This window comes from Salvelinus fontinalis, chromosome 34, assembly GCF_029448725.1.
Source record: "Salvelinus fontinalis isolate EN_2023a chromosome 34, ASM2944872v1, whole genome shotgun sequence".
NCBI lineage: Eukaryota > Metazoa > Chordata > Actinopteri > Salmoniformes > Salmonidae > Salvelinus > Salvelinus fontinalis.
Window position 1 is genome coordinate 18,977,235 of NC_074698.1, and position 25,391 is coordinate 19,002,625.

General features: G+C 44.1%; 1 protein-coding gene across 1 annotated transcript in view; it reads left to right on the top strand.

Annotated features, from left to right (window-relative positions):
• Positions 1–25,391, top strand: part of LOC129833394 (serine/threonine-protein kinase LMTK2-like) — a 58,270-nt gene that overhangs the window by 26,017 nt on the left and 6,862 nt on the right. The window contains exons 2-10 of the mRNA XM_055897965.1: positions 3,165–3,298; positions 4,121–4,274; positions 7,408–7,484; positions 8,168–8,286; positions 8,721–8,808; positions 16,366–16,496; positions 20,312–20,396; positions 21,130–21,251; positions 25,143–25,292. Coding sequence (XP_055753940.1) covers positions 3,165–3,298; positions 4,121–4,274; positions 7,408–7,484; positions 8,168–8,286; positions 8,721–8,808; positions 16,366–16,496; positions 20,312–20,396; positions 21,130–21,251; positions 25,143–25,292 — 1,060 coding nt within the window. The remainder of the gene's footprint in view (positions 1–3,164; positions 3,299–4,120; positions 4,275–7,407; positions 7,485–8,167; positions 8,287–8,720; positions 8,809–16,365; positions 16,497–20,311; positions 20,397–21,129; positions 21,252–25,142; positions 25,293–25,391) is intronic.

Here is a 25,391-nt window from a genome sequence, read left to right on the forward strand (position 1 = left end):
AGATTGAAAGACTTCTGCAGGAAGACTGGGGTGTCAGCTATGACATGGCACCTTGAGTTTGAAAACATGCATATTGGTTATTCAAGAAGTAGATTTACATAATTGAATTACAGTATAGGAATTACATCATGGGCCCCTGATCTGTAGTATACAGAAATGCATAATTATGGATATGAATTTCATTCTCTTCATGGTTGAATAGGTACACAAAGGTAGAAATATGTATTTGGGTGTTATTTTACACATTGGCTATTGTAATGAGCTCCGTCCCCAAACGACACCACATTTGGTTGATCCAGACCAAATCTGAAACAATCAGACATCTGTTTCACAAGTTTGGACATCACAGTAGAAATCAGTAGTTTTTTTTAGCTCTGTACAGTTCTGTACTGTTCTCTACTGTGCTGTCTAAACTTCTGAAACATAGACATCTATGACTGGTTCAGTTTTGGTCCGGTCAGAGTGAACTGACCAAAAACTACTTTTCAACGTCCATGGACGTCCGGTGTCGGTCGGTGCTCAGTGGGTGAGGATGCTTGTTACAGTGAATGGAAACTGGGTAGGTGGTAGGTGTCAGTAAGAGCTGTGAGAGAGCGGTAGAGAGAGAGAGAGAGCATGCGAGGGATGGTTTGTGCAGACTGTTTTCAGAACTGCTATGAGCTGAACATAACAGTATGCCAGTTGAAAGGAAGACAGTAGCTGGTGACACTATGAGCTGAACATAACAGTATGCCAGTTGAAAGGAAGACAGTAGCTGGTGACCCTATGAGCTGAACATAACAGTATATGAGCTGAACATAACAGTATGCCAGTTGAAAGGAAGACAGTAGCTGGTGACACTATGAGCTGAACATAACAGTATATGAGCTGAACATAACAGTATGCCAGTTGAAAGGAAGACAGTAGCTGGTGACACTATGAGCTGAACATAACAGTATATGAGCTGAACATAACAGTATGCCAGTTGAAAGGAAGACAGTAGCTGGTGACACTATGAGCTGAACATAACAGTATGCCAGTTGAAAGGAAGACAGTAGCTGGTGACCCAACTAGTTTGTGACTACTATGATTTCCCATTGTAGCCAATTGAATTGCAGTAATTCCGTTATATTTCGGTAATTACATTACCGATTTGGTACCAGAATTAGGAATTGTAATAACTTTTATCAAGTTTGTTTATTCCTTAAGTTAATCACTAACTAATTGGTAGGTTTACCTTTTACTTGTTACGTCTGCAAACTTTCATTATCCTCAGAGAGAAATTAGAAAATATCTTAAAGATATGTAGGTTTTTTTGTAACAAAATTACAAGGCAATGTTTCTTAAACTTACAGAAGGAAACTAATTAGTCCAAAACTAAATATGTGTTAATATTAGTTGTCAGGGGTCTTTAATGATTGTGTTATGTTGTATTTCTGTTACCTTTTTAAGACTTCTGGTAGATGGTTGTAATTCTTCCTTTTGAAAAGGCTACTGTTGGTGCCGATAGATGGAGAGGGTATGTATTGGTTTCCACGGAGACTGGCTGCTGCTAGTGCGAGTAGCCTATAGCTAAGGCTACTGTAGTATCAGTTGCAGCGCGGTGAAGTAAACCTAAAATTATGGCTGACGCATTGAATCATATCTAATGCTCCCCAAGGCGCTGCACTGATGAGTCTGACTGGCCTGATTGAGTGCTCTGTGTACGGCAGCACCAGTTGTTTGACCACAGTGATGCTACTAGGGCTTCTGTTGGCCAGCTCTCCCAGGCTATTTCCTCCGGCTTATTAAAGCTCTAGGGCTCACTTCATTTAAAATAGTAGTGTGTAGTTAAACACGGAACCATGACAATCCTACCTAAACTAAGTGCATAGGCTATCCATGGTCAAAAGTGGACTCTTATGTTCCCTTCCTCATCTAATTTACTGATGTAAACGGACTGGAGAGGTGAAGGCAAATACCCAGTAGGCATCCTCCATATTGCTTTCACCTGTCCTGTGTATATAGTGCTATATCATCATGACAGGTAGGTGATGAGATGATGAAGCCACTTCAGGATATTTACATACAGTGAGACAGGAGTATCTGACACAGGGCTGGGGCAGCAGTCAGTCAGAAGGTAGCCTGTGTTCCAGATAGAATGTGTGGAGAATCAGATTACTGACATAGGATCATTAGCCTATATCTAGGCCTGTATCTGGGCTCTCGAGTGGCGCAGCTGTCTAAGGCACTGCATCGCAGTGCTAGAGGCGTCACTACAGTCCCTGGTTCGAATCCAGTCGGTATCACATCCCACCGTGATTGGGAGTCCCATAGGGCGGCGCACAATTGGCCCAGCGTCGTCCGGGTTTGTCCCGGGTAGGCCCTCATTGTAAATAAGAATTTGTTCTAAATTGACTTGCCTAGTTAAATAAAGGTTACATTTAAATCATTTTAACAAAAAATTATTTAACCTTTAACTATCATGCTGGTGTGGTACTGATTACTGAGATTGTAAACACTTCTCCATCTTATATGATAGTGCAGATCTGTATCAGGCCTAGATGAAGTGTAGCAGGGATGTATGAGTTGGAGTGTCCGTAGTGGATTGTGAGTGGTTTGTTGTGTAAACATGTATTTTTGGGAGGAGGAGGATGGTGGTGGTGATGGGGTCAGTCAGTCCAGCCTCTGTTGATAGGGCTGTGGTGACAGAGTGGTGAGGGGGTGGAGAGAGGATCTTGTCAGCACACTTGACATCTGAACTGCTGGCCCAGCATCTCCAGCATCTAACATGTTTTACTGCTCTGTGTGGACCCCGTCACCCAGTTGATTTACTAATGGGAAGGAGGGTGAGTGGGGGAGGGTTCGGGATGGCAATGAAATGGTCAAAGAGAAATGGACCTCTCAAGCCTCAGCTTGTTCTGTCCTCTGAGTTGTTGTAGAACGTGACACCAGAAACAGGATGTGATCATCATAAGGAAACACCTAGGCCTATATGAATACCAGTCATCACAATTGAATGTACATTTAGCTTTTTTTGTTAATGTCTATTACTGGCGAGGAACATTAGCCTATCAAATAGAGGCATATCTGTGCTTGCAGTGCTGCATTACACCGTTCACTGTCCCAGTGGCATGTACAATACTTGTTCTTGATACAGCTTGAACTATGGCAGAACTAATATTCTTTGATCTGTCTGTTTTCAGGGGAGACTGCAGGTGGCCAGCCGTCTGTCTCTCTACACTTCTCTGTGGTTGTGTCACTGATTGCCCTGCTGGCCCTGGTGGCCCTGCTGGTGAACTGTGTGACCTGCTGCAAGGAGCGGGAAGTCAATTTCAAGGTGAGACTCTCAAGTCACTTGACAACAACACGTAGTAGGCTTAAGTCACTGTCGGGACATTCCATGCATATCTAATTTTCTCCAAAGGGAAGCTAAATAAAGCCATGGTATCGTTTGGTGGCCTAATTTACACAGACCTGTCTTGCAGTACTCTGTAGGCCATTGAATTCAATTTATTCGGTTAAGTCGGTTAAGAACAAATTCTTATTTACAATAATGTCCTACCGGGGAACAGTGGGTTAACTGCCTTGTTTGGTTCACAGGCAGAACGACAGATTTTTACCTTGTCAGTTCGGGGATTAGATCCAGCAACCTTTCGGTTACTGGTCCAACGCTCTAACCACTAGGCTACCTGCCATGACCCAGGATTTTAGAACCCTTGCTTTGAGATATTGGCTATGATTAATTTAATGAGTTAAAGGGATAGTTCACCCAAATTAAAAAAGGACATTGGTTTCATAAGCAGTCTATGATCAAAGTATGACAAAGTAAATCCATGCTTTGGTTTTAGCATTTGTGTCTCAAATCCAAATCCCATTCAAGTCATGGGACTGATATTAGCATTTTTCTCTCATCATGTCCAAGTAATCCAAAAGTATCCCAAATAAATGTTAAAGTCACTTAGATGATTTGAACATGATGTGCTAAAAAATGCTAATATGATAATTCTGTTTTGGTCCAGTTCAAGGATTAAACATGTTAATTTGACTCATCTCGCTCTGCCTCATTCATATGTAACATACATACAATTATAATGTACACTGGTGTCAGAAGTAGGATCCCTGTGTTTGGTGAACACCGTTGTACTATTGTGTTTTTCAGGAGTTTGAGGACAATTTTGAGGATGAGATTGACTTCACCCCTCCAGCTGAAGACACACCCTCCATGCAGTCTCCTGCTGAGGTGTACACCCTGGCAGTGCCCCCCGTGGCCTTGCCCGGACCCCCCCACCTGGAGACACCCCCCCGCATCTCAGGTCAGGGGTCAGACAGCCTTACTTTCCTTAGATGCGTAGTCCTACCAGCACACTACACATAGGACCAAGATTTTTTTATCCTGACCCTTTGCCATAACTTGGCATCAGTATCCAGCGTTGTTTTATTAGGCACAAAACCGACTGAAACGGGATGGGACTTCCTGGAAACGCACATAAGAAATGTGACCCAGCTGTCTTACTGTATCAGTCAGTTGGAGTTGATACCGTCATCATTCTCTTTTGGACTTTCTCCTCTGCTTTTTACAGGTTGATTGGGATGAATCTTGTCCTGGAGGCAGAGTAGAGCAGTTTCTGTTAGATGAACCAGACGCAAAGTAAAATGTCTAAAAACTCAAATGTGCTTTTTGGTTGTAATTTAAGGTTACGGTTAGGCATAGCAGCTGTAGGGTTAATAACATTTTATGACTTTGTGGCTGTGCCAGCTAGTGACCACCCTGCGGAGCTGCCTCGAGTACATGAGTCATCCCAATAAATGCCAACCTGCCTGCTTTTTTTATACTTTAATTGGGACACTGTCATGCACTGCCTAGGGACAACACCACATCTATGGCAGCCTATATCCATGGGTTTACTACTTTCTCCTCACATGACCAAGACCTCTGGTTCTACTGAAGCAGTATATCAGTCCTGCTGCCAGTCAGTGACATTATAGTGGGTTTATAGTCTGTAAACGTTGTCACATGCTCCTTTTGAAGTAGACATAAAAGCTCAACTTTGTTATGGCCTCCATCAGCCGTTCAGTATTTGTCATTCTATTAGTAGGAGTGTTTTCTCTGCTTCTCGTATGCAGTGTGATAGCCTTTGAGTTGTGCCAGTCAGTCATTGCATAACAGGACTGTGCTACATTCTCAGTAGCTCCCCCTTGGGTAGTGGACAGGTGTTAGTCTCCAAACACTCCCAGATGCTGTTGTATCAGGCACACACGATGTTGTGAGAGCGAATCATTTGCTTTCGGTTCATTGCATAGGGCCAGGGTTATGTCTTTGTACTTATTATTGATTTGTGACTTAATTTGATGTCTAGATGTGATCACTCCATGTAAATGAGTGCCAGGCTGATTATCATAGGGGCCCTTTGAAAAAGAAAACGTTCAGCCCGCTGAGATCAAGGTTAGGTCCACAACTGATGCAAAAACACGACTGCATTATCGCACAAAGGCTGTTTCTGTCTGGGGAGTAGGTCAAATCCTTGTAATTTTATCATGTACTATTGTAAAGGATTTACTCAAATGCTTAGCCAGATTATTTTAGTCTCTAAGAGTACCCCCACTGATTCATATAAAGACTGGAAGGGGCCAAATCTGTCTGGGGTGCATATAGGCCGAGAGTTTATATTCTACTTCCTGGTCCGTAATACATTCGGCGCTCTAAATTAACATTGTTTTTATTGGTAGCAGTGGTCCTCTCAACTGAAAAACGTTAGGAAGCACCACATTAAATTTAGGAGCACCAGAAAATACGATTTTTTTAATTGATTGAGATACAGCCTATATTTACAGCCTACACTGTAAAGACATGAGTTTATTATAAAAGCTATAATGTTGATGAATACCTGTCATTGAAATTACAAAGTCATTTGTAGAATATTAGTTTTTTCTACGTTGTGTAAAACCAGTACATTTAATTGTACACTGTCTCTTTAAAAATGTCCCATTTGCGATGATGACATGCAAGAGATCTGTCATTCATTCAGATCTGTCATTCAAAGCTATCTCTTTTCCTTTCTTTCTGTGCCACAAAATGTTTGGATATACTGGTAGGGCTCCCGAGTGGCGCAGCGGTCTAAGGCACTGCATCTCAGTGCAAGAGGCATCACTACAGTCCCTGGTTCGAATCCAGGCTGTATCACATCCAGCCGTGATTGGGAGTCCCATAGGGACTCGCACAATTGGCCCAGCGCCGTCCGGGTTTGGCCGGGGTAGGCCGTCATTGTAAATACGAATTTGTTCATAACTGCCTTGCCTAGTTAAATAAAACAATCTTTTATTTTTTAAAGTTACCAGGTTGTTATCTAGCTCGCCAATGAGGTGACATGACTGAACAAGGTATAAGCAAATGGATAGTGAATAGTTTTACAATGGCATGGTTTGAATGTAAAATGTGGTTCCCGCTATAGGAAGATAGAAATGTTTAGGCAGTAATATCGGTCAGATCTTTTGACCTAGTTGGGCTACAAGCAAGCAGTTTTTTGCTGTAGTAATGGTGCAACCATGACGCTATCAAATCAGATTGTTTTCTCTAGGGCACTCAGAAACAGCGGTACAGCGAAGCCTTATCGTTAGGCTACAACAATTATTATCTGTGAGATCTTTTCCTAGTCGCACAGTGCTCCCTAAATAACATCTCTGGCCGCACAGAAATAGTTTGTCGCATATGCGACCAAATTATTTTCACTTTAGAGCTCTGAATACTTTTGATGTTAAGTCCCCTCAACAAGGTTTGTTGACCTGATTGTGTGGGCAACCCCTGCATAACTTCTCTGTTGGCTAACTTGGCTCAGTGAAGCCACATCTGCGGGCTGTTTTCCTCATGTACTGTAAGACATTTCTAAGTAGATTCAGTGGCATGTGACAGAAATATCCAAGGGTCAGTATTTCTTTCTGTACTAGTTCCATATGGGCCCTGTGTAAGGTCAAAGGTTAGCCACAGTTTACATGCTCAGGCTTCATATGGGAAGGAACTAGATTAACATCTTTATGTATGAAGCTTTTGTTTAAACACTCATGTACCTTTTCCCTGGGAATCCATAATGTGTAACACTGCTGTTGTTTTGCCATGAGTAAATACAGCTAGAACATATCCTGGCCTGAGCATCTGATCCGAATAGAATACTGCTACTGTGTTTAGATAACTGGAGCAGTTGTGTTGTCAGTTTTCTCTATTGATTCAACTCATGCCCTGGCTGCATCTATTCAGAGAGGAAAAACCATACAGATGAACATTTGATTTCATGCAACAGCCTAGTTAAATAAAGGTTAAATAAAAAATAGAAAGAACATACAGGTGCCATTGTGTCACCATGGTTTGGTCTGGGACCAGAATGCTGTTGACTACGACATACCTGCAGATCACACACACTAACTCTGGGTTCTTTTTTTTGTTGGCCACCGCAGTGGGATCCACTGGCTCTCAGGTGGTCCGTCACAGTCTCAGCTACATCCAGGAGATTGGGAACGGCTGGTTTGGCAAGGTAAGACATTTCTTCATGACGAAGGTCGCAAAATTCTGTTACCTTTCCCAAAATTCCAACCCTACTCCAGACGCTTTAGTCAGTTGTCTCCAGTAGCCTGTACAGTGTGTTTGAAAGGGAGCGAGTATTTCACCCCGGGGTTGAATTTTGGTGTACGTAATAACAAAAGCAGACAGCTGCTCACTTAGTCACAGTTGAAGCTCATCCTTAATGATTTAACATGGTAAATATGAGCAGAGTAGCCCCTCAGCCTCTGGTCCTACACCACCTGGAAGTGTTCTATGTTGTGATTCCTCTGCTGTCTCTCCATGGCTCCCCTGGCCTTCACACATCCTGTAGCTACCCCCCCCCCCCATCTCCTAGCTACATCCATCCCCTAGCTACACCCCCCATCCCCTAGCTACATCCCCCTAGCTACATCCATCCCCTAGCTACATCCCCCTAGCTACATCCCCTCCCTCATCCCCTAGCTACACCCCCCCCCCCTCATCCCCTAGCTACATCCCCCTAGCTACACCCAACCCCCCTCATCCCCTAGCTACACCCCCACCATCCTGCCCTTGTTTTCAGGAAGACCTGCCTTCCTGCCCTTCCTTCCTGCAGACTACTAGTGTTTTGGCCCGACCCATAACATGCTTCCTGTGTGTTTCCTTCCCTGCACTCTAACCTGTGTGTGTGTCCAGGTCCTCCTCAGTGAGATCTACACAGATCCGGGTGGGGCCAAGGCGGTGGTCAAGGAGCTGAAGGCTAACGCAAGTGCTATGGAGCAGAATGACTTCCTGCAGCACGGAGACCCTTACAGGTGAGCTACTGGCATGTCTGCTGGGAGAGGCTGAAAAGGGGCATTTTGGCCATTTATTCTATTGTCATGGCAATTTCAGGGTCATTTTCAGATTTTCAGGACAATTTTGCCAAAGGCCCAGTTCCAACAATAGGCTAAATGGAACACACCAGATTAATTTAGAAAATGCATTATAGCAAGAATCTAAATAACAGAGTAACAGATCTGTCAGTACTTGAATAAAGTAACTAAGGTATTATAATGACAGCTACGCCCCACTTCTCCTAGTGGAGCAGCACCCTCTGCCTTCTAACTTGGACACTGCAGAGTGTTCTTATTTCACTAGTCTTTAGTAACAGAATGGGACTGGAAGAGATGCCAGCTGTAGTCCTCCACTATTCACATCAGTGATATAGACTACAGTAGATTGTCTTAACCGGTGTTTCTCTTCATAGAGTTCTGGTGCACCCTAACATCCTGCAGTGTCTGGGCCAGTGTGTGGAGGCTATCCCCTTCCTGCTGGTCTTTGAGTACTGCGAGCTGGTGAGTGTCCTCGTTTACTATCATTTATGATCGTATGAGTCAATATACACTACCTATTATAGTTTATCAGTGAACCCTTTTAAAAGTCAAAACATCAGAACATATTTTGGATGAATCCCACATGTGCCACCAAATGATATGTCAACATGCCACGCATTTTTCCTAACTCATGATCAGAGTGGAAGGGAGTAATTAGACCATCCTGTCGGTCTGACTGTGGTAAGCTCCGCTTGTGGGCAGCTTAGACTCCAGTTCCAACACCATCCAATAAGTAGGCATCATTTAGTCTCCCAATCACCTGGCCTTACAAGCCCCCCCCCCCCCCCGTTTAGCCGTGCATCTTAAATTAGCTGGCCTATCCGTCTTGGGTTATTGGGGAGCTGCACTCCGTCAATGCTGTCCATCATGGCCTGATTTATCTAGTGTTTTTCTTGATCTATTCTGGGCCCTTCTTGCCCCCGTGCCTGCCCAGGACCAGAGAGCTGCATAGCAGCAGGTTTCATCAGGGACCTGTCTCAGCTCACATTCCCTCCCTCCCTCAACCAGCAAACAGGCTCCATTTACCCCCCATCAGCCCACTGAGCCCAGTCCCACATCCTGCTGTGTTTGAGTGTTTTCTCTCCACACCGGCAATATGTTGGTCCTCATAGTGCTTTTTTGTCAACTCCTGCTGTGTGCGTGCGTCAGAGAGCTCAGTCTTGGTAGAATATAACATTACCCTGTTGATTAGGTCCTGCCTGTCTGTAAGGATTAGCTGGGAGTTTCAGAGGAATTTATTTCTATGTGTTTCCGTTCCCCCTCTTGGGGTTAGTGTTTCGGCTGAGTCTGTTTCGGGATGACAGGCTGTAAGTCAGGCATGTGAATGGTATGTTCTGATTCAGTTCGGCCAGAGCTCATTTTTCAGTGCATCTGAAATGCTGTTACCCGCAATGGCATCAGCCCTCGGTTTAGTGTGTGTACGCGTGTGCTTGTGTAAGTGATGCGTGGGAGGGTGTGTGTGTGTGTGTGTGTGTGTGTGTGTGTGTGCGTGTTTGATATAGTGTGTGTGTGCGTGTTTGATATAGTGTGTGTGTGTGTGTGCGTGTTTGATATAGTGTGTGTGTGTGTGTGCGTGTTTGATATAGTGTGTGTTTGCTTGTCTTGAATGTGTTTACTGTTGGGCTTCGTGTTTGTTTGCATAGATGGAGTTTTACTTTGTGTGTGTCAGACTGTGTGGGTGTGTGTGTCAGACTGTGTGGGTGTGTGTGTCAGACTGTGTGGGTGTGTGTGTCAGACTGTGTGGGTGTGTGTGTCAGACTGTGTGGGTGTGTGTGTCAGACTGTGTGGGTGTGTGTGTCAGACTGTGTGGGTGTGTGTGTCAGACGGTGTGGGTGTCAGACGGTGTGGGTGTCAGACGGTGTGGGTGTCAGACTGTGTGTGGGTGTGGGTGTCAGACTGGGTGTGTGCGTCAGACTGTGTGTGGGTGTGTGCGTCAGACTGTGTGTGGGTGTGTGCGTCAGACTGTGTGTGGGTGTGTGCGTCAGACTGTGTGTGGGTGTGTGCGTCAGACTGTGTGTGGGTGTGTGCGTCAGACTTTGTGTGGGTGTGTGCGTCAGACTTTGTGTGGGTGTGTGCGTCAGACTTTGTGTGTGTGCACACGTGGGAGCCCTCAAGTGACCCTAACCCAGATCTAGCTTCTATAAATTAGACCCTAACCCAGATCTAGCCTCTATAGCAGAGGCCTCTAACCCAGATCTAGCTTCTATAAATTAGACCCTAACCCAGATCTAGCCTCTATAAATTAGACCCTAACCCAGAGCTAGCTTCTATAAAGGGAGGAGGGATGTCCCCCATATCTCTGACAGAGCGCTCTCTCTCTGCCTGGTACTGTGCCTTGTGACTGACTACGCCGCTACTATAAATTAGACCCTAACTGGTTGTAGGAAGGGGCTGCCTTAATCGACATCCAGAGGACGGAGATGAGGTTGGGCTAATGACTTAATGTTATTGTGGTCGTTAAACAACTTCAGGCTGGAGAGGAGGGTGTGAGTGGACCTTGTAAGTGAGCGGGTCATCTTGGCCGAAGGTGTTAACTTGATGAGGTAGCTCAGCTCTGATGTCTCTGCAACAGTTGTTACATCTGGTCTATGGAGGAGCTTTGAGGACATCTTATTTTGTCACTCACCATCCGGAGGGTATGGGTGGGGTGTTTTGCACCTTTTTTATTGTTAAATTATTTAGGTGTCATGATATTTGTATGGAAAAAGTAAAGTAAATAAAAAATAAAAAACTTGTATCAAAGATTGGGGTCAAAATGATTTACACTCCTGTTTTCAATACATTTCAATACCTCACCTTTCTAGCATAATGGCACTGAGCTTTTTTAAAAATGTTTTATGAGTTGGAGAAGACATTGGCGGGGATCTTAGACCATTCCTCCATACAGAAACTTTCCAGATCCTTGATATCCTTTATCGAACCACAGGTTTTATAGTCGTTTCAAGTCTGTAGACTGAGATGGCCATTGCAAAATGTCGGTTTTGTAGCAAATTAACCATTTCTTTGTGGATTTTAATGTGTGCTTGGGGTTATTGTATTGCTGGAAGATCCACTTGCAGCTGTGTTTCAGCCTCCTGACAGAGGCAACCAGATTTTGGGCTAAAATATCCTGGTACTGGGTAAAGTTCATGATGCCGTTGACCTTAACAAGGGCCCCAGTGGAAGCAAAATAATCCCATAACATCAAAGATCCACCACCATATTTTACAGTAGGTATGGGGTTCTTTTCTGCTCATACATTCTCCACTGGTGTGCGTGGCCAAAGAGCTCTATTTTCATGTCATCTGACCAAAGCACCAACCAATCCAAGTACCAATGCCGTTTAGCAAACTTCAGGTGTTAACATTTGTTGGATGACATGAAGGGAGCTCTGAGGGGAGAAGTTGTGTGGGGGGGGGGGGTCCCCCCAGAGAATTTTTATATTGACAGATTGAGAAGCTCTGTTCTGGGGACTTTTTAAAAGGACATTCTACTCCAAAATGAATGAAAAATAAAATAATGCTCATGCCGTCTAAAATTTGAGCCTAATAACATACTGGTAAAATTATTTGTTTAAAATTCCTATATATATATATTTTTGTACATATTGGACCATTGTGAATATAGCCTATGCATGGTCCATATTTTTAGGAACGCTATTAGCAATAAGCATCATCATCTGTTGGCCAACTGAAAACAGCATAGTGGCTATAAATAGTCTGAATCTTGGGGTTGCTTATCTGCATTTATCCTATTGATCTAATCATTAGTTAGATCCCAAATGTGATCTTTTAATTAGTTAGTATCATATTGATGAATTTGATGTTCCAAAAACGTGCATAAACAAAGTGAATATTATGTAGGCCTGCCTATCTGTTAGGGTAACTTGAGGTCATACGCCCCCTGCCTGCACTTCTTACAGAAACCACGCCATGTCACCATTTACCCGCCCCCAACGCTATCCCTGGTGGCCACTAGTCTTGCTCAGCAAAAAATATAATTGGTCTCATCACAATTTAAGTCACTCCAAAAAAATCTTCCTGTGGGGTGGTGTTTTACCCCAAGTTACCCTACCATTGACCTGTGTTACATTCTGCCCCACACTCCCCTAAGCACTCACAGTGAATTGTGATATGCTAATGTTCTTAACCATACCACTGCTAAAACTCTGGGTTTACAATGGTGCAGTTTACATACATTTTGGAGATAAGAAATAAAGTAGAAATGGAAAGCTATTTTTAACAAATGCCATTAAAACTGCTGTTGCATTAAGAATTGGCTGCTTGTCCCTTCCTATAAAACTGGCAACTTGAATTCACCTTGAGAGGAACATTTATCTTGCAAAAAACACACAACAATAAACAGACTAGGTAAATATATAAAATATTCTACTGCGGGGCTGTCTAGTTTCTCTAGTCATTACTCATTGTATTTGTAGAGGAAAAGTAAATGTAGACTGTTATAGGATCTTCAAAGTGCGCCTTGGCAGAAAGATGCTATTTATTTAGTGTAGCGACAATGACTTTGCAGTGCCACAGCTAAATGGTTGCAGCGGAAACACTGCCTACTGTAAATTATGATGGTGGACGTTAATGTTATGGGGAAATTTGTCTTTCACTGGTCCTGGGGGCCCTTGTTAAGGTCAACACCCAACGGCATCATGAACTTTACCCAGTACTAGGATATATTTGCCAAAAACCTGATTGCCTCTGCCAGGAGGCTGAAACTTGGCCGCAAGTGGTTCTTCCAGCAAGACAATAACCCCAAGCACAGCTTTCGGAGGAATGGTCTAAGAATGTGTTGTCCAACTCTTAAAACATTTTAGAAAAAGGCCCAGTGCCATTATCCTCGCAAGGTGAGGTATTGAAAACTGGTCAAATTTATTGACATCCCTATCTTTTTGAGAGAGAAATTACTTGTTAAACTAAATATATTTTTCTGAGCAATTTATATTAGTATAAAGTAATACCATTTCCCAATATTTTGGAGCGAACAATGTAGATTTTTATAGTCATTTTTGCTCGTCTTTATCAAGCTTGTCAATAATTTCGTACCTCACTGTATCTCATGCAATGGATGCTATAAACAAGCACTTCCTCATTCAATTCTAAATGACTGACACGCTCTCTACATTCCGTCAGACATTTTGCACGGAAGGTATTCATTAATGTACTAAACGATATCATAGTAAAACCCATAAGGACTTTTATGAGCCCTCATCAATCAGCACGGTTAATGCCCAACACATCTGGATCAGCCGTAACCCTTACTTATTCTGGACTCTTTGCATTTCGGACACCCACATATCACTCCGGCGTGGTGCGCACCTGGAGCCGTGCCCAACAGATTGCCAGTTGCTGGTGAGTGAGTGACCGTCTCTCCTGCAGGGGCTTCCCTTATGGTTTTCAGTATAGTCCAGCCACCTGCCCTAGCCGGACTGGGGTTTAGGAGCAGTGGTTGTAAGACTCAGGGCTGTTATGTTAGCCAAAGGGTCCCAGAGAGAAGCATGCTTTATGTTGAAGACTTTTCAGTGTATACAAGGACTCAATCATCAGACATAGACCATGATCAGGGCCTAGAGTTTTTCCGGAACACATGACCTGACCAGGAATCACTTTTTACTCTTACAATGATTAACTCACAACCTCTCTTCCTAATTAGTTCACCGTGTTTGCTGTGGTGTAATTCATATTTGTTTTATTGTTCTCATTAGGTTCTATTGACTACAATGACCTGTCTCGTTAGTAATTCCATTCTGCACTAAAACTCATTAAGTGGTTAACTAAATGTAATGTGATATAATGAGGACACACCGTTCCATTTGATTCTTTACATTGAGAATAGGAGTGTGTAGAGACACAGGCTGTCTTTTCCACCCATCAGGACCGGACAATCCGGAGGACATTTGTCAGGAAGGCAGAACAAGACTCCCACGGTAACATAGACACAGTCAGTCTTTCCATTATAGGACTTGACAGTGGTCAAAGCACCTCTGGTTAGAGTTTCCTTCTCAGTAGACGACAGTCAGCATGGTTGTTGGCGTTGTTGTTTACGCATCAACAGCATCTCCTTTTTACATTTTTATTAGTCTCATGATAGACGAAACATACAAATGTTACTTCTAGTGTGCACGTGAGAACATAAATTACACTTTATGATGTTCAAGGTATCTTGACCGGAGCCAAATGCTGATTAAAATGTTTCACTCAGTCAAGCACTTACTCTTTCAATAAGTGGGCAAGCAACTATTTTATGGGGATTGTGCCAGACACAGAAGAAAATTGGGACAGTGGGACTCTTGAGTAGACGCTACTGTACATGTCACTGATCGGAACATATCACTTACCATAGGTTTAATATAGGTCTTCTATGGTTCAATATAGTTATTCTTCTATGAATAGTCTTTTCTCGGAGCAGGTTGTTTGTAGCTGGTGTTAGGGAAAAGCAGCTTGACCGTGTCGGTTAGAAACAAGCGTTATGGTGGTTCCGTCAGTAGTCTGGTCTAAGCTGCTTGTAGTCAGTAAGGGCACAGAGAGCTCTGAGTAAACACGGTAGATCCATTACCTTGAGTCATGTGGATTGACAGTTTTACCGAAAGCTGCCTGTATATTGTATGACCCCGCAGAGTGGCTGTGTTTTCACTACCACATTCCACAGGAGTCCTCTTAGCTCCTGGTGACACAGCAGTCACCTTCTCGAGAGCTCCCCCACTGTGGTGGACCTGATCCCCCTGGGCCCCATACCTACCTGGGCCTGCAGCCCTTTTCACTGACTGGTTGTGTATAGAAGGACCTGTTGGACTAGATCCTATCCTTGTCAAGGACCCAGTTGATCAGACTGGCTTTGTATAAGGGACCTATCAGAATGGATCCTGGTGAAGGACCGCCTGGGGGCTAGAGGGATATCATGTGGTGTTCCACAGGGCTCCATATTGGGGCCTCTACTGTTCCTCATATTTGTAGGATAGATGACAAAGTAGCAGAGAGTGTGTGTGATGCTAAAGTCCTTTGACATGATACATTATAATGCCGCCTTCAGTGAAATTCCATCCTGGATTAGTGGTGGTGTGGCATTGTCTCTTGTGGTCTTTGCTCAGAATGTTCTTTCCGTCGTTTGTTTTTCACAATACTATTTTATTTTAATGGTAAAAGTTTTACCAATTTGTTGTGAAGGTTTTGTCCTTTAAAGGAGGCTGCACTATGCTGAGATATGTAATTGAGAATGCAAGCCTTTCATGGCAGTTCTCAGAGCTTTGTAAGTTGCCTGCAGGGTGTGAACCACAGCCACTGTTGACACAATAGTACGAGGCAAGCCCCTATTACCTCAGGAGGAGCCTTGTCAGTGAATCCATCAACTCAGACTCATTATCCCGGATATTATCTCAACGTTACTGATCTAAACTGACAGATGAATGCCTTGCACTCTGCCACCTCAGCCTAACCCACATAGTGACGGTTTGTACCACTACAATCAGAGGGCTCTGGTGGGTTGGTGGTTGGTTACATTCTGGCATCGGCCTCAGCTGCCCTCCCCAACATCTGAGGGGTGGGAAGTAAATTTGCCCCCCTCAACCTATTTCCCCAGACAATGGGACTCGTTGTTCTCACACACCCCTGGCCTGCCCCGTTCACCTCCTCTCCCAAACGGAGCTTTTGACCGTGTGCCCAGAAACGTGACCTGGCCATCCGGCAAGAGTTGATCCACCCCACTGGCCTGATTTTGTATTTTAAAATTGCCGTGACACAGCATATAGACCTCGGTGTATTAAACAGCTGGGCCCTTATTTGGTTCCACCCCCCCATCGGCAGTAAAACCCTGCTGGGCTGGAGAGAGCTATGCAGTGGGAGGGAGTCTACTGCCCCTGTGTGGATGACTGCTTACAATGCACCTTCAGATAGTCACTCAAGTCCATATTACAGGAGCTTCAAGATGTGATGTTTCTGTGTGCCGTTTTAAATTCAAATAAGGACTAAGTGAATGCTGTTTTTGGCATTGAAACTAGTACACAGGTGTTATCCTGTGCGTGTGTCTCCATTTCAGGGGGACCTCCGGAGCTACCTGTCTCAGCAGGATTGGATGTTCCGAAATGCTGAGCTGCTGCAGCTGCAGAAGATGGCCTGTGAAATTGCTGCTGGCGTCACCCACCTCCACAAACACAACTTCCTGCACAGGTAGCACTTCTGCTCCGGCTCCGTTTACACCAGTCAGTCACAACTAGACATGGCTTTAGCTAAGGGCACAGCCTTCAGATGTCAAACGACAGTCATGCTTCAAGGAATTAAGACTTCATCAAACATTTTAAGTAGTACTGTCTGTTTTTACATCTTCCAACTTAAAAATGTTGAGTTACGATAGTATCAGACACAAGTGATATTAATGTGTCACAATTACAAGTCTGTCTCTATCAAATGAAATAAGTGGTTTTGGCCTCCCTCATGGCAACTTTCTCTTATGGATACGTACTCCTACTCTCAAGCCAACACTGGGCCAATCCCAAACAGGGACACTGGGCCAATCCTGAACAGGGACACTGGGCCCCTCCAAAAAGGAGAGTGCTGCATGGGCCTGTTTCGTTTAACTTTTTACCCGGCAGTGCAGGACATGTAGGCTCCGCTCAGCACATGCTCTGTTTTGCATGCTCAGAATAAACCCAAAGGGCTCCAATTACCCAGCTCCCACACATTGCCACAGTGTCAACTATCAGCCGGTCAGAGGGATATGATGATTCTGCTGTTTGTGTGTAAATGGATAGCCTCATGTTGGCCATTTATTATCCTGTGTTACAACTCAAAAGGAGCCCAAGTACGAGATTCCACCGCTAACAGGGTCGTAATGACAGTCGTAAAAAAAAATAGTGCACCGCTTTTCTTTTGGTTGGGTTGCGAAGTTGATTTACTACCAATGTGTCCTCGCTGGATGCCCCGCCCACAAAGTACCCGACACGGGGCTGTGGCTAGCACGGTGCCACAAAGCCTTCTGGGACGGTGGCAGTGGTGTGAACTGAAATTATAGCCAAGGCTTAGGGTCTGTGGTCTGAGCCCAGCATGTTATTGTGATGGGGCGGCCACAGCAATAAGACAGCGAGCTGTCATGGCGGTCCAGGAGAACCACTCTGACTGACATTCCATAACAACCCTGGGGAGAAATAGCATATGGGGCAGTAGAGGAGAGGGAACTGTGTTCTCCAGTTTTTCAACCAGTGTGACAACCATAGCTTCCAGCACATATTTGAATTAATTTGGTAATTTTACTGAAATGATAGTTTCACTTGACAAGAATGAGCAGAATCAGTCGATCTCCCTTTTTGTTGTTGTAAGGTCTTTGTTTTTAACTCGCTAGGTCTCTGAGCTATATCGATTTTCTGTCAAAGAGGTTAAGAATCTGCTGATGTGTCTGCACCAAACTGCCCCCATGCCATTTGCCTTGTAGGGATAGGACTTTGAATCTGATTCTCTCTCCCTGATCCTCCAGTAGTACTGTAATGCACTGCGTTCGCCAACAGCAGGGAACAGCCAGGACAGAAGTGGTTTAAAATATCTCTCCATTTATCTTGCCGATGTTTCAGTGGGCCTGACAGTAGCTCTCGGGGTGTACGAGCACAGACCACTAGTGTCAGCGACATCCACGGATAGACGGGGTAAAAGAGACGCGCTTGGAACGGGTTGGTGATGAAATGCTTCTTGGGCCAAGGGGAAACCAGAGCCTCTCCCTCCATGAGGGTCCCAGTCTGAATGAGATACCATCTGTCCACTCAGACAGCCCAGTCCCCCTTTATCGCCCTCCCCAGTCCACCCCGCCACTCTGCCCACCTGTGAGTGTTCTTCCCTGGAAACAATATCCTGGTGCTGTATGAGTGAGTGGGGAAACGCTCCAGCATCAGTGATTTTGTTACTAGGGGCGGCAGAAGCAACTGGATGAGGTTTCCTCTAGTGATGCAAGCTATAAGTCCAAATGTGTTTGGGTCTAAAGCCACTCAAGAGTCCAGTCTTTGTCTGGCCCTGCCCTGACCTGGGTCTGTGGTGGTTGGATTTAGAGGCAGGTTGAAGGGGTCCTTAATCACCTGAGACATGGCATTTAATCATATTAGGGTGAGGAAAATGTAATTATTCCAAATTTGTCACTGGGATATTATGTCATCCTGTCATAGGCCTGTACATTGTATTTAAGGGACACCACCCCAAAAATAGTGTCCGTGGCTTGCTATATAAAGCAGGCAGACCGGCATCAAGGCACTGTTCGATTAAATGTTAGAATGGGCGAAACTAGTGACCTAAGTGACTTTGAGCATGGTAAGATCGTCGGTGCCAGCCGTGTCGGTTCCAGTACCTCAGAAACAGCTGACCTCCTGGGCTTTTCATGCACGACAGTGTTTACGGTTTACCGAGAAAGGTGTGACCAAAAGAAACATGCAGCCCTGTGGGTGAAAACAGCTAGTTGATGAGAGGGGTCGAAGGAGAATGGCAAGAGTGGTGCAAGCTAACAGGCAAATAACGGCGCAGTACAACAGTGGTGTGCAGAGCGGCATCTTGGAACGCACCACTCGTCAGTCCTTGTCACGGATGGGCTATTGCAGCAGGTGACCACACCGAGTTCCACTCCTATCAGCTAAAAACAAGAAGAGGCTTGTAAACACCAAACCACCAAGACTGGACAATTGAGGAATGGAAAAACATTGCCTGGTCTGACAAATCCTGGATTTGGCGTAAGCAGCATGATTCCATGGCCCATCCTGGAACAGGCTGGTGGTGTAATGGTGTGGGGAATGTTTTCCTGACACACATTAGGTCCCTGAATACCAATTGAGCAACATATGAATACCACAGCGTATCTCAACTTTGTTGCTGACCAGGTACATCCCTTCATGGCTACAGGGGGGTCTGACCCGGTACTAGATGGGTGTACCTAATAAACCGGCAACTGACTGTATATTCCACCTTTTCAATGATTTATTTCCATTGCATGACCACATGAGCAGCACAGAGCCAATCTGAACGTGTCCTGCAGCAGCACGGAGTTCCATCTGCTTCCCAAATGATTGATGAACAAGATAAGGTCCAGAGCATTGTTGTCTTTTCAGACTACAGTTGTGTGTACTGCAGTGTTTACCCAAAACCTCTAACTTGTGTTCAAACTAGGGCTGGGCCGATATATGATTACATCGAATATCGTGATATTTGACATTGATGATATATTGGGATGCGCAAGACTATATTTAATTTGAACTTTACAAATCTAAACTGTGCAGTTTTATCAGTTAGTCTGTGTCAATATGTTGAAAAGAAAGTCTAAATGAATTAAGTCTTATTTCTTCGCCACACAAATATTATTTAATGAGAATGTGACTAATATTGTAAATAAGCACAAATTGCACAGTCTGGAGTGATTTTAGTCATTAACGACGCAAAACGATTAAATCAGATATCACGATATTTGGTGTAGTATGTCGAAGAAGAGGTCTCCCCAAGTATCACCCAACCCTAGTTCAGAGTGAACAAATGAGAGCTATATGTTGGATGTAGTGCTGGTAGACTCAACCGGACCTGTGGGTTGGCACCAGAACAACTGCCTATTATTTGCAGCCCTGTGATCCATTCACCGTTCTATGACCACACCAGACCATATTGAACACGTATTAAACTCAACCGTTCTATGACCACACTAGACCATATTGAACACGTATTAAACTCAACCGTTCTATGACCACACCAGACCATATTGAACACGTATTAAACTCAACCGTTCTATGACCACACTAGACCATATTGAACACGTATTAAACTCAACCATTCTATGACCACACTAGACCATATTGAACACAACCGTTCTATGACCACACTAGACCATATTGAACACAACCGTTCTATGACCACACTAGACCATATTGAACACAACCGTTCTATGACCATGCCAGACCATATTGAACACACAAACTCTGTAAATCCTCATGTTTTTTAATCTTCTTTAATCAGTTTCCCTCTTTTCTCAGTGACTTAGCCCTGAGGAACTGCTATCTGACTGCAGACCTGACGGTCAGAGTGGGAGACTATGGCATCGGCCCCTACAGATACAAGGTACCAGGAAACTTTCCAACCTGTTCTCCTTCAAATGGAATCAGGTGGATATTGTTTTACTTTCAGGTGACAAAAGGAAGTGGCATCTGTATGTGTGCTGTTAGTTTCAGTTTAGGTTCATTAACCCTTTTCACAATGCTGAGCCCAGCTGAACAGAGAGGTTACACATCCACCAAAGTCTCAAAGGATGTCAAAGCCAGTACTGTACAGTACTGTATAAGGCCTAGTCCGTGTAGTCAACACAATAGTGTAAAAGTGGTTTATTAAGGGGGTTTATATACAGCTGTTAGCCTTTGACCCCAGTCTGGCAGAACTCTGTGAAGCATTAAGACTGTTATACCAAAGTATAACTCCCTAGTGCGTTTGTCCCTGGCTTGACTGTCGATAAGGCTAGCTCCGCTTGCTGCATTCCTCAAATAATGTTGAGCTCTCTATTTAGCACGGTCAACAAGTGTGGCCAGAGGTGTTTTGGCTGTATTTATGAGCTTGATTAAGTACTTACTAGGAACTTGGAAAACAACTCAAAATACAGTAATGTGGGTTAGAACTGAAGGAAAGGCTACCAAACATCCAAATGCTTCTTAGAAAGACACATACTGAATTGAATGGAAAAAAAGAAGGCCTACTGGTTGTTTGTAGAACTATTCTGAGATAGACATCCTATTAAATTACACATTTGTGTTCTGCATGTAATTACATGGATGCTCGACTCTGTCCCTCTCTCATGTCACAGGAGGATTACATCATCACGGAGGACGACGAGTCGGCGCCCCTGCGCTGGATGGCCCCGGAGCTGGTGGGGGAGCGCCATGGGGGCGTGATCACCCTGGACCAGACCAAGCCTGGCAATGTGTGGTAGGTACCTCCACCTGGTCACTGTGCAATTTACAGGCGGTAGGTGGCACCTTCAAATGGGGAGGACAGGCTCATAGTAATGGCTAGATCAGAATACATTTAATGGCCTCAAACACATGGTGTCCGTGTAGTTGATTCCATTCCAGACATTATTATGAGCCATCCTCCACTCAGTGGCCTTCTGGGCATTGTGCTTCACTGTGTTGAATAAAATATACTCATTAACACAGTGAGTCAACCTGTGTCCTGTTGGGCTGTTGCTGAGCAGTAGCTCAGGGTCTTTTTTGAAGATGATAGACTATCTCTGATTCTTCTGTCCAGATAGCCTCTCTCTCTGAGAGTGTAAATCTTAGCAGGCACTCAGTCTAGCTGACTTCTAAAGGGAAGAAGACGCTGACCCTGCACTCCCACCAGGCGGCACAGCAACACTGGAACCTATCCTTCCTGGCCCCTCCCTTATGACCTCATGGCTCTGTGCCAGTCCGTGTCACGGTTGTAAATCACAACGTTGCATAAGGAGGCTCTCGTTGCAGCACCACATTTACCCCTAAATAAGGATATGTTTAGTTCTCAGAATATGGGTCATTCCACCAATAGAGTGCATTTTGGGTAGTGTAGGTGTACCTATTAAGCCCATCAACATCTAAGTTAAGACACTTCTAACATGTACTGCCCTAATCTTTGTAGGAAAAGTGGAGATAAAATGACATATACATTTCTCATTAAGTTATTTTTATGTTTGGACTGGGCTTAATGGCTACTGAATGTACCATTTTAAGCCCATGGGTGTTCCAAATAAGCCCACCTCCTAAATAATCAATTTTAATTAATTTCCAAATATTAAAAACTGACATTTCTTATGTAAATCTCCCCATTACCATTCATCAGGAGGGTGTCCAATCGTATCAACAGAGCTCAATGTGGAATTAAGTTTTTGTTCTTGCCAATCACCCGTACACAGCTGATTCAGGTGTTAATACTCTGTTAGAACAAACACCTGCACACACTGGTCCTCTGTGGATAAGAATCCATGCACAAAGACCATCACACACAACTTGCAGTGGATTATCTGAAAACTGAGTCACATTTCCTGTACTGCTATTCTTGTTAATTAGTTCAACTTGTCTTTCTGAAGACGGTTTCAAATATACCTATACTGTTGTATTATAAAGGGACAGCTGGTGGACCAAAACACGGAATCACCTGGATGAATGTCAACAATATGACAATGCCCCCACCCAGAAGTGCATGAGTAGTCACCATCTTGTCCCTCTTATGTTGGCCTCAACCCTGATCTTATTCTTCTCTCTGCGTCAATGACTACCTGTCCACTCCAAAGGTTTATAATCTTGATAAAGGCACCATGGCTAGATGCTGTCATTTGAGTGTTTTAATCAACTTAAATATGAACAAAAACCATATGTTAATTGAATATTAGGAATGTAAGCACACTATCCCAATGTGTTTCAGTGCAAACCAGCTTAATAGGAACCACAATACTATTCTATGTTTCACCATAAATCATCATCTACTCTTAAAATATCTGGAAACCAATGGTTTGGGGTATAAATATACACTATAGACTACAATATTATGCAAAGTTAGTATTGAACAATATGTAATTATTGCATAGAGGGAGTGATTTTTCTGCCACTGTACTCATTAAGCCCACCTGAGAGAAAAAAACTAACATTTGCATAACAATGCCATGTTTATTTAACATGAAAATAGGACAAAATACATTTAAAAATGGAAGCTGTGAATGCCTGGTCTATTATAGAGGTTAAACAAAAACAACATTATAGTAACTGACCAACTAAGTAGCAGGGTGGACCGTTTGATCTAATTGACCATAAATCCCCTTGTGACAGGGGGAATGGAAGCTTATGTGCAACATGGAGTGGGAATTGAATGCAAGCTTCACAAAAACATTGAAATTGTAAAAAAAATGCCTAGCCCTATCTATGGGTGACAGGGTTGATGTTATGTTCCACCCGCTTAGTTTTTCACCACAAAACACCAGATAATGGCCAAAAAGAGTAGCACCAGCTTAACTGCTTTTACGCTATTATTTGACTATTTGTTTAGTAAAATAATTTAAAGGAATAGTTCACCATATTTAAATGAGAGTTCAGTTCACATAACAGGGTTCACCTTAAAATGAATGACAAACGTAAATGAATCATGAATCCTCAGAAAACAACTAGGGCTTTAAAATGGTGAAAACTTTGACATTTTTGGGTTAAAATCTTCCTAGAAGTTGGAAAAACATGAGAAGGGACAATGAAGACTTTAGGATGTCTATATTTATTGAATGTTCCATGTGGTCTATAGTAAAGAATACTATATTGATGCAAAATTTCAACTTAAAGTACCCCCCCCTTTTTCTCCCCAATTTCGTGGTATCCAATTATTAGTAGTTACTGTCTTGTCTCATCGCTACAACTCCCATACGAGCTCGGGAGAGACGAAGGTCGAGAGCCATGTGTCCTCTGAAACACAACCCAACCAAGCCGCTCTGCTTCTTAACACAATGCACATCCAACCCAGAAGCCAGACGCACCAATGTGTCGGAGGAAACACCGTGCACCTGGCAACCTGGTCAGCGTGCACTGCGCCCGGCCCGCCACAGGAGTCGCTAGTGCGCGATGAGACAAGGATATCCCTACAGGCCAAACCCTCCCTAACCCGGACGACGCTAGGCCAATTGTGCGTCGCCCCATGAACCTCCCGGTCACGGCAGAGCCTGGGCTCGAACCCAGAGTCTCTGGAGGCACCGCTAGCACTGCGATGCAGTGCCTTAGACCACTGCGCCACCCAGGAGGCCTCTACTTAATTTTGAATAGACGCAAAAGGAACTCTAGTCGTGGATTGACCCATATACACTTAAGCCTATATACAAAACATTAAGATCACCTGCTCTTTCCATGAGACTGACCAGGTGAAAGCTATGATCCCTTATTGATGTCACCTGTTAAGTCCACTTCAATCAGTGTATATGAAGGGGAGAAGATAGGTTAAAGAAGGATTTTTAAGTATTGAGACAAATTAGACATTGTGTATGTCATTCCGAGGGTGAATGCGCAAGGCAAAAGATTTAAGTGCCTTTGAACAGGGTATGGTAGTAGGTGACAGGGGCACCGTTTTTTTTCAAGAACTGCAACGCTGCTGGGTTTTTCACACAACAGTTTCCTGTGTGTATCAAGAATGGTCTAGAGGCGAAAGAAACGCACATTTATTTAGGCGAGGTGCTGGCTAGCGGAACACCTATTTAGGCGAGGTGCTGGCTAGCGGAACACCTATTTAGGCGAGGTGCTGGCTAGCGGAACACCTATTTAGGCGAGGTGCTGGCTAGCGGAACACCTATTTAGGCGAGGTGCTGGCTAGCGGAGTGGAACACAAAAAATAAAGGTGAGCCGCACACTCTAGGAGCTCAGATGCAAAAATGTAATGTCCAACTTTTACAGACAAGCGGTCTTCATCAGGGTATAATGAATGGTCTACCACCTAAAGGACATGCAGCCAACTTATTGTATTGGAGTCAACATGGGCCAGCATTACTGTGGAAGGCTTTTGATAACTTGTCGAATCCATGCCCCGACAAATTGAGGCTGTTCTGAGTATAAAACGTGGGGGGCAACCCAGTGTAATCTTTCGTTTTGAGGAATATTTGTGTTTTGATTATTTTGATGAAGAACATTAACTGTGATGTGAATATGGGTATTATGCTGCAATATGAAAATAGTCCCCCCCCCCCCCCCCCCCCCACCCATCTCATTGAGCATTTAATCACAGACGCATGTTGCCACCATGCACGCAGGTACAGTAGATTGTGAGTTGTAATTATCCCTACACCAGTCATAAGTGTTTCTCTGATCCCTGTGTTTGCAGGGCCTTGGGGGTGACTCTGTGGGAGCTGTTTGAGAACGCAGCCCAGCCCTACCCTCACCTGTCTGACCGCGAGGTCCTGAACCACGTCATCAGGGAACAGCAGATCAAACTGTTGAAACCACAGCTGGAGCTGCCCTACTCTGACAGATGGTCAGTCCCGCTGTCTCCAACCATACTACACATGACACCAACTGAATCTAGCTGGACTACATGTTATTTATGGAGTGTCTGCTGAATTGTTAAAAAACT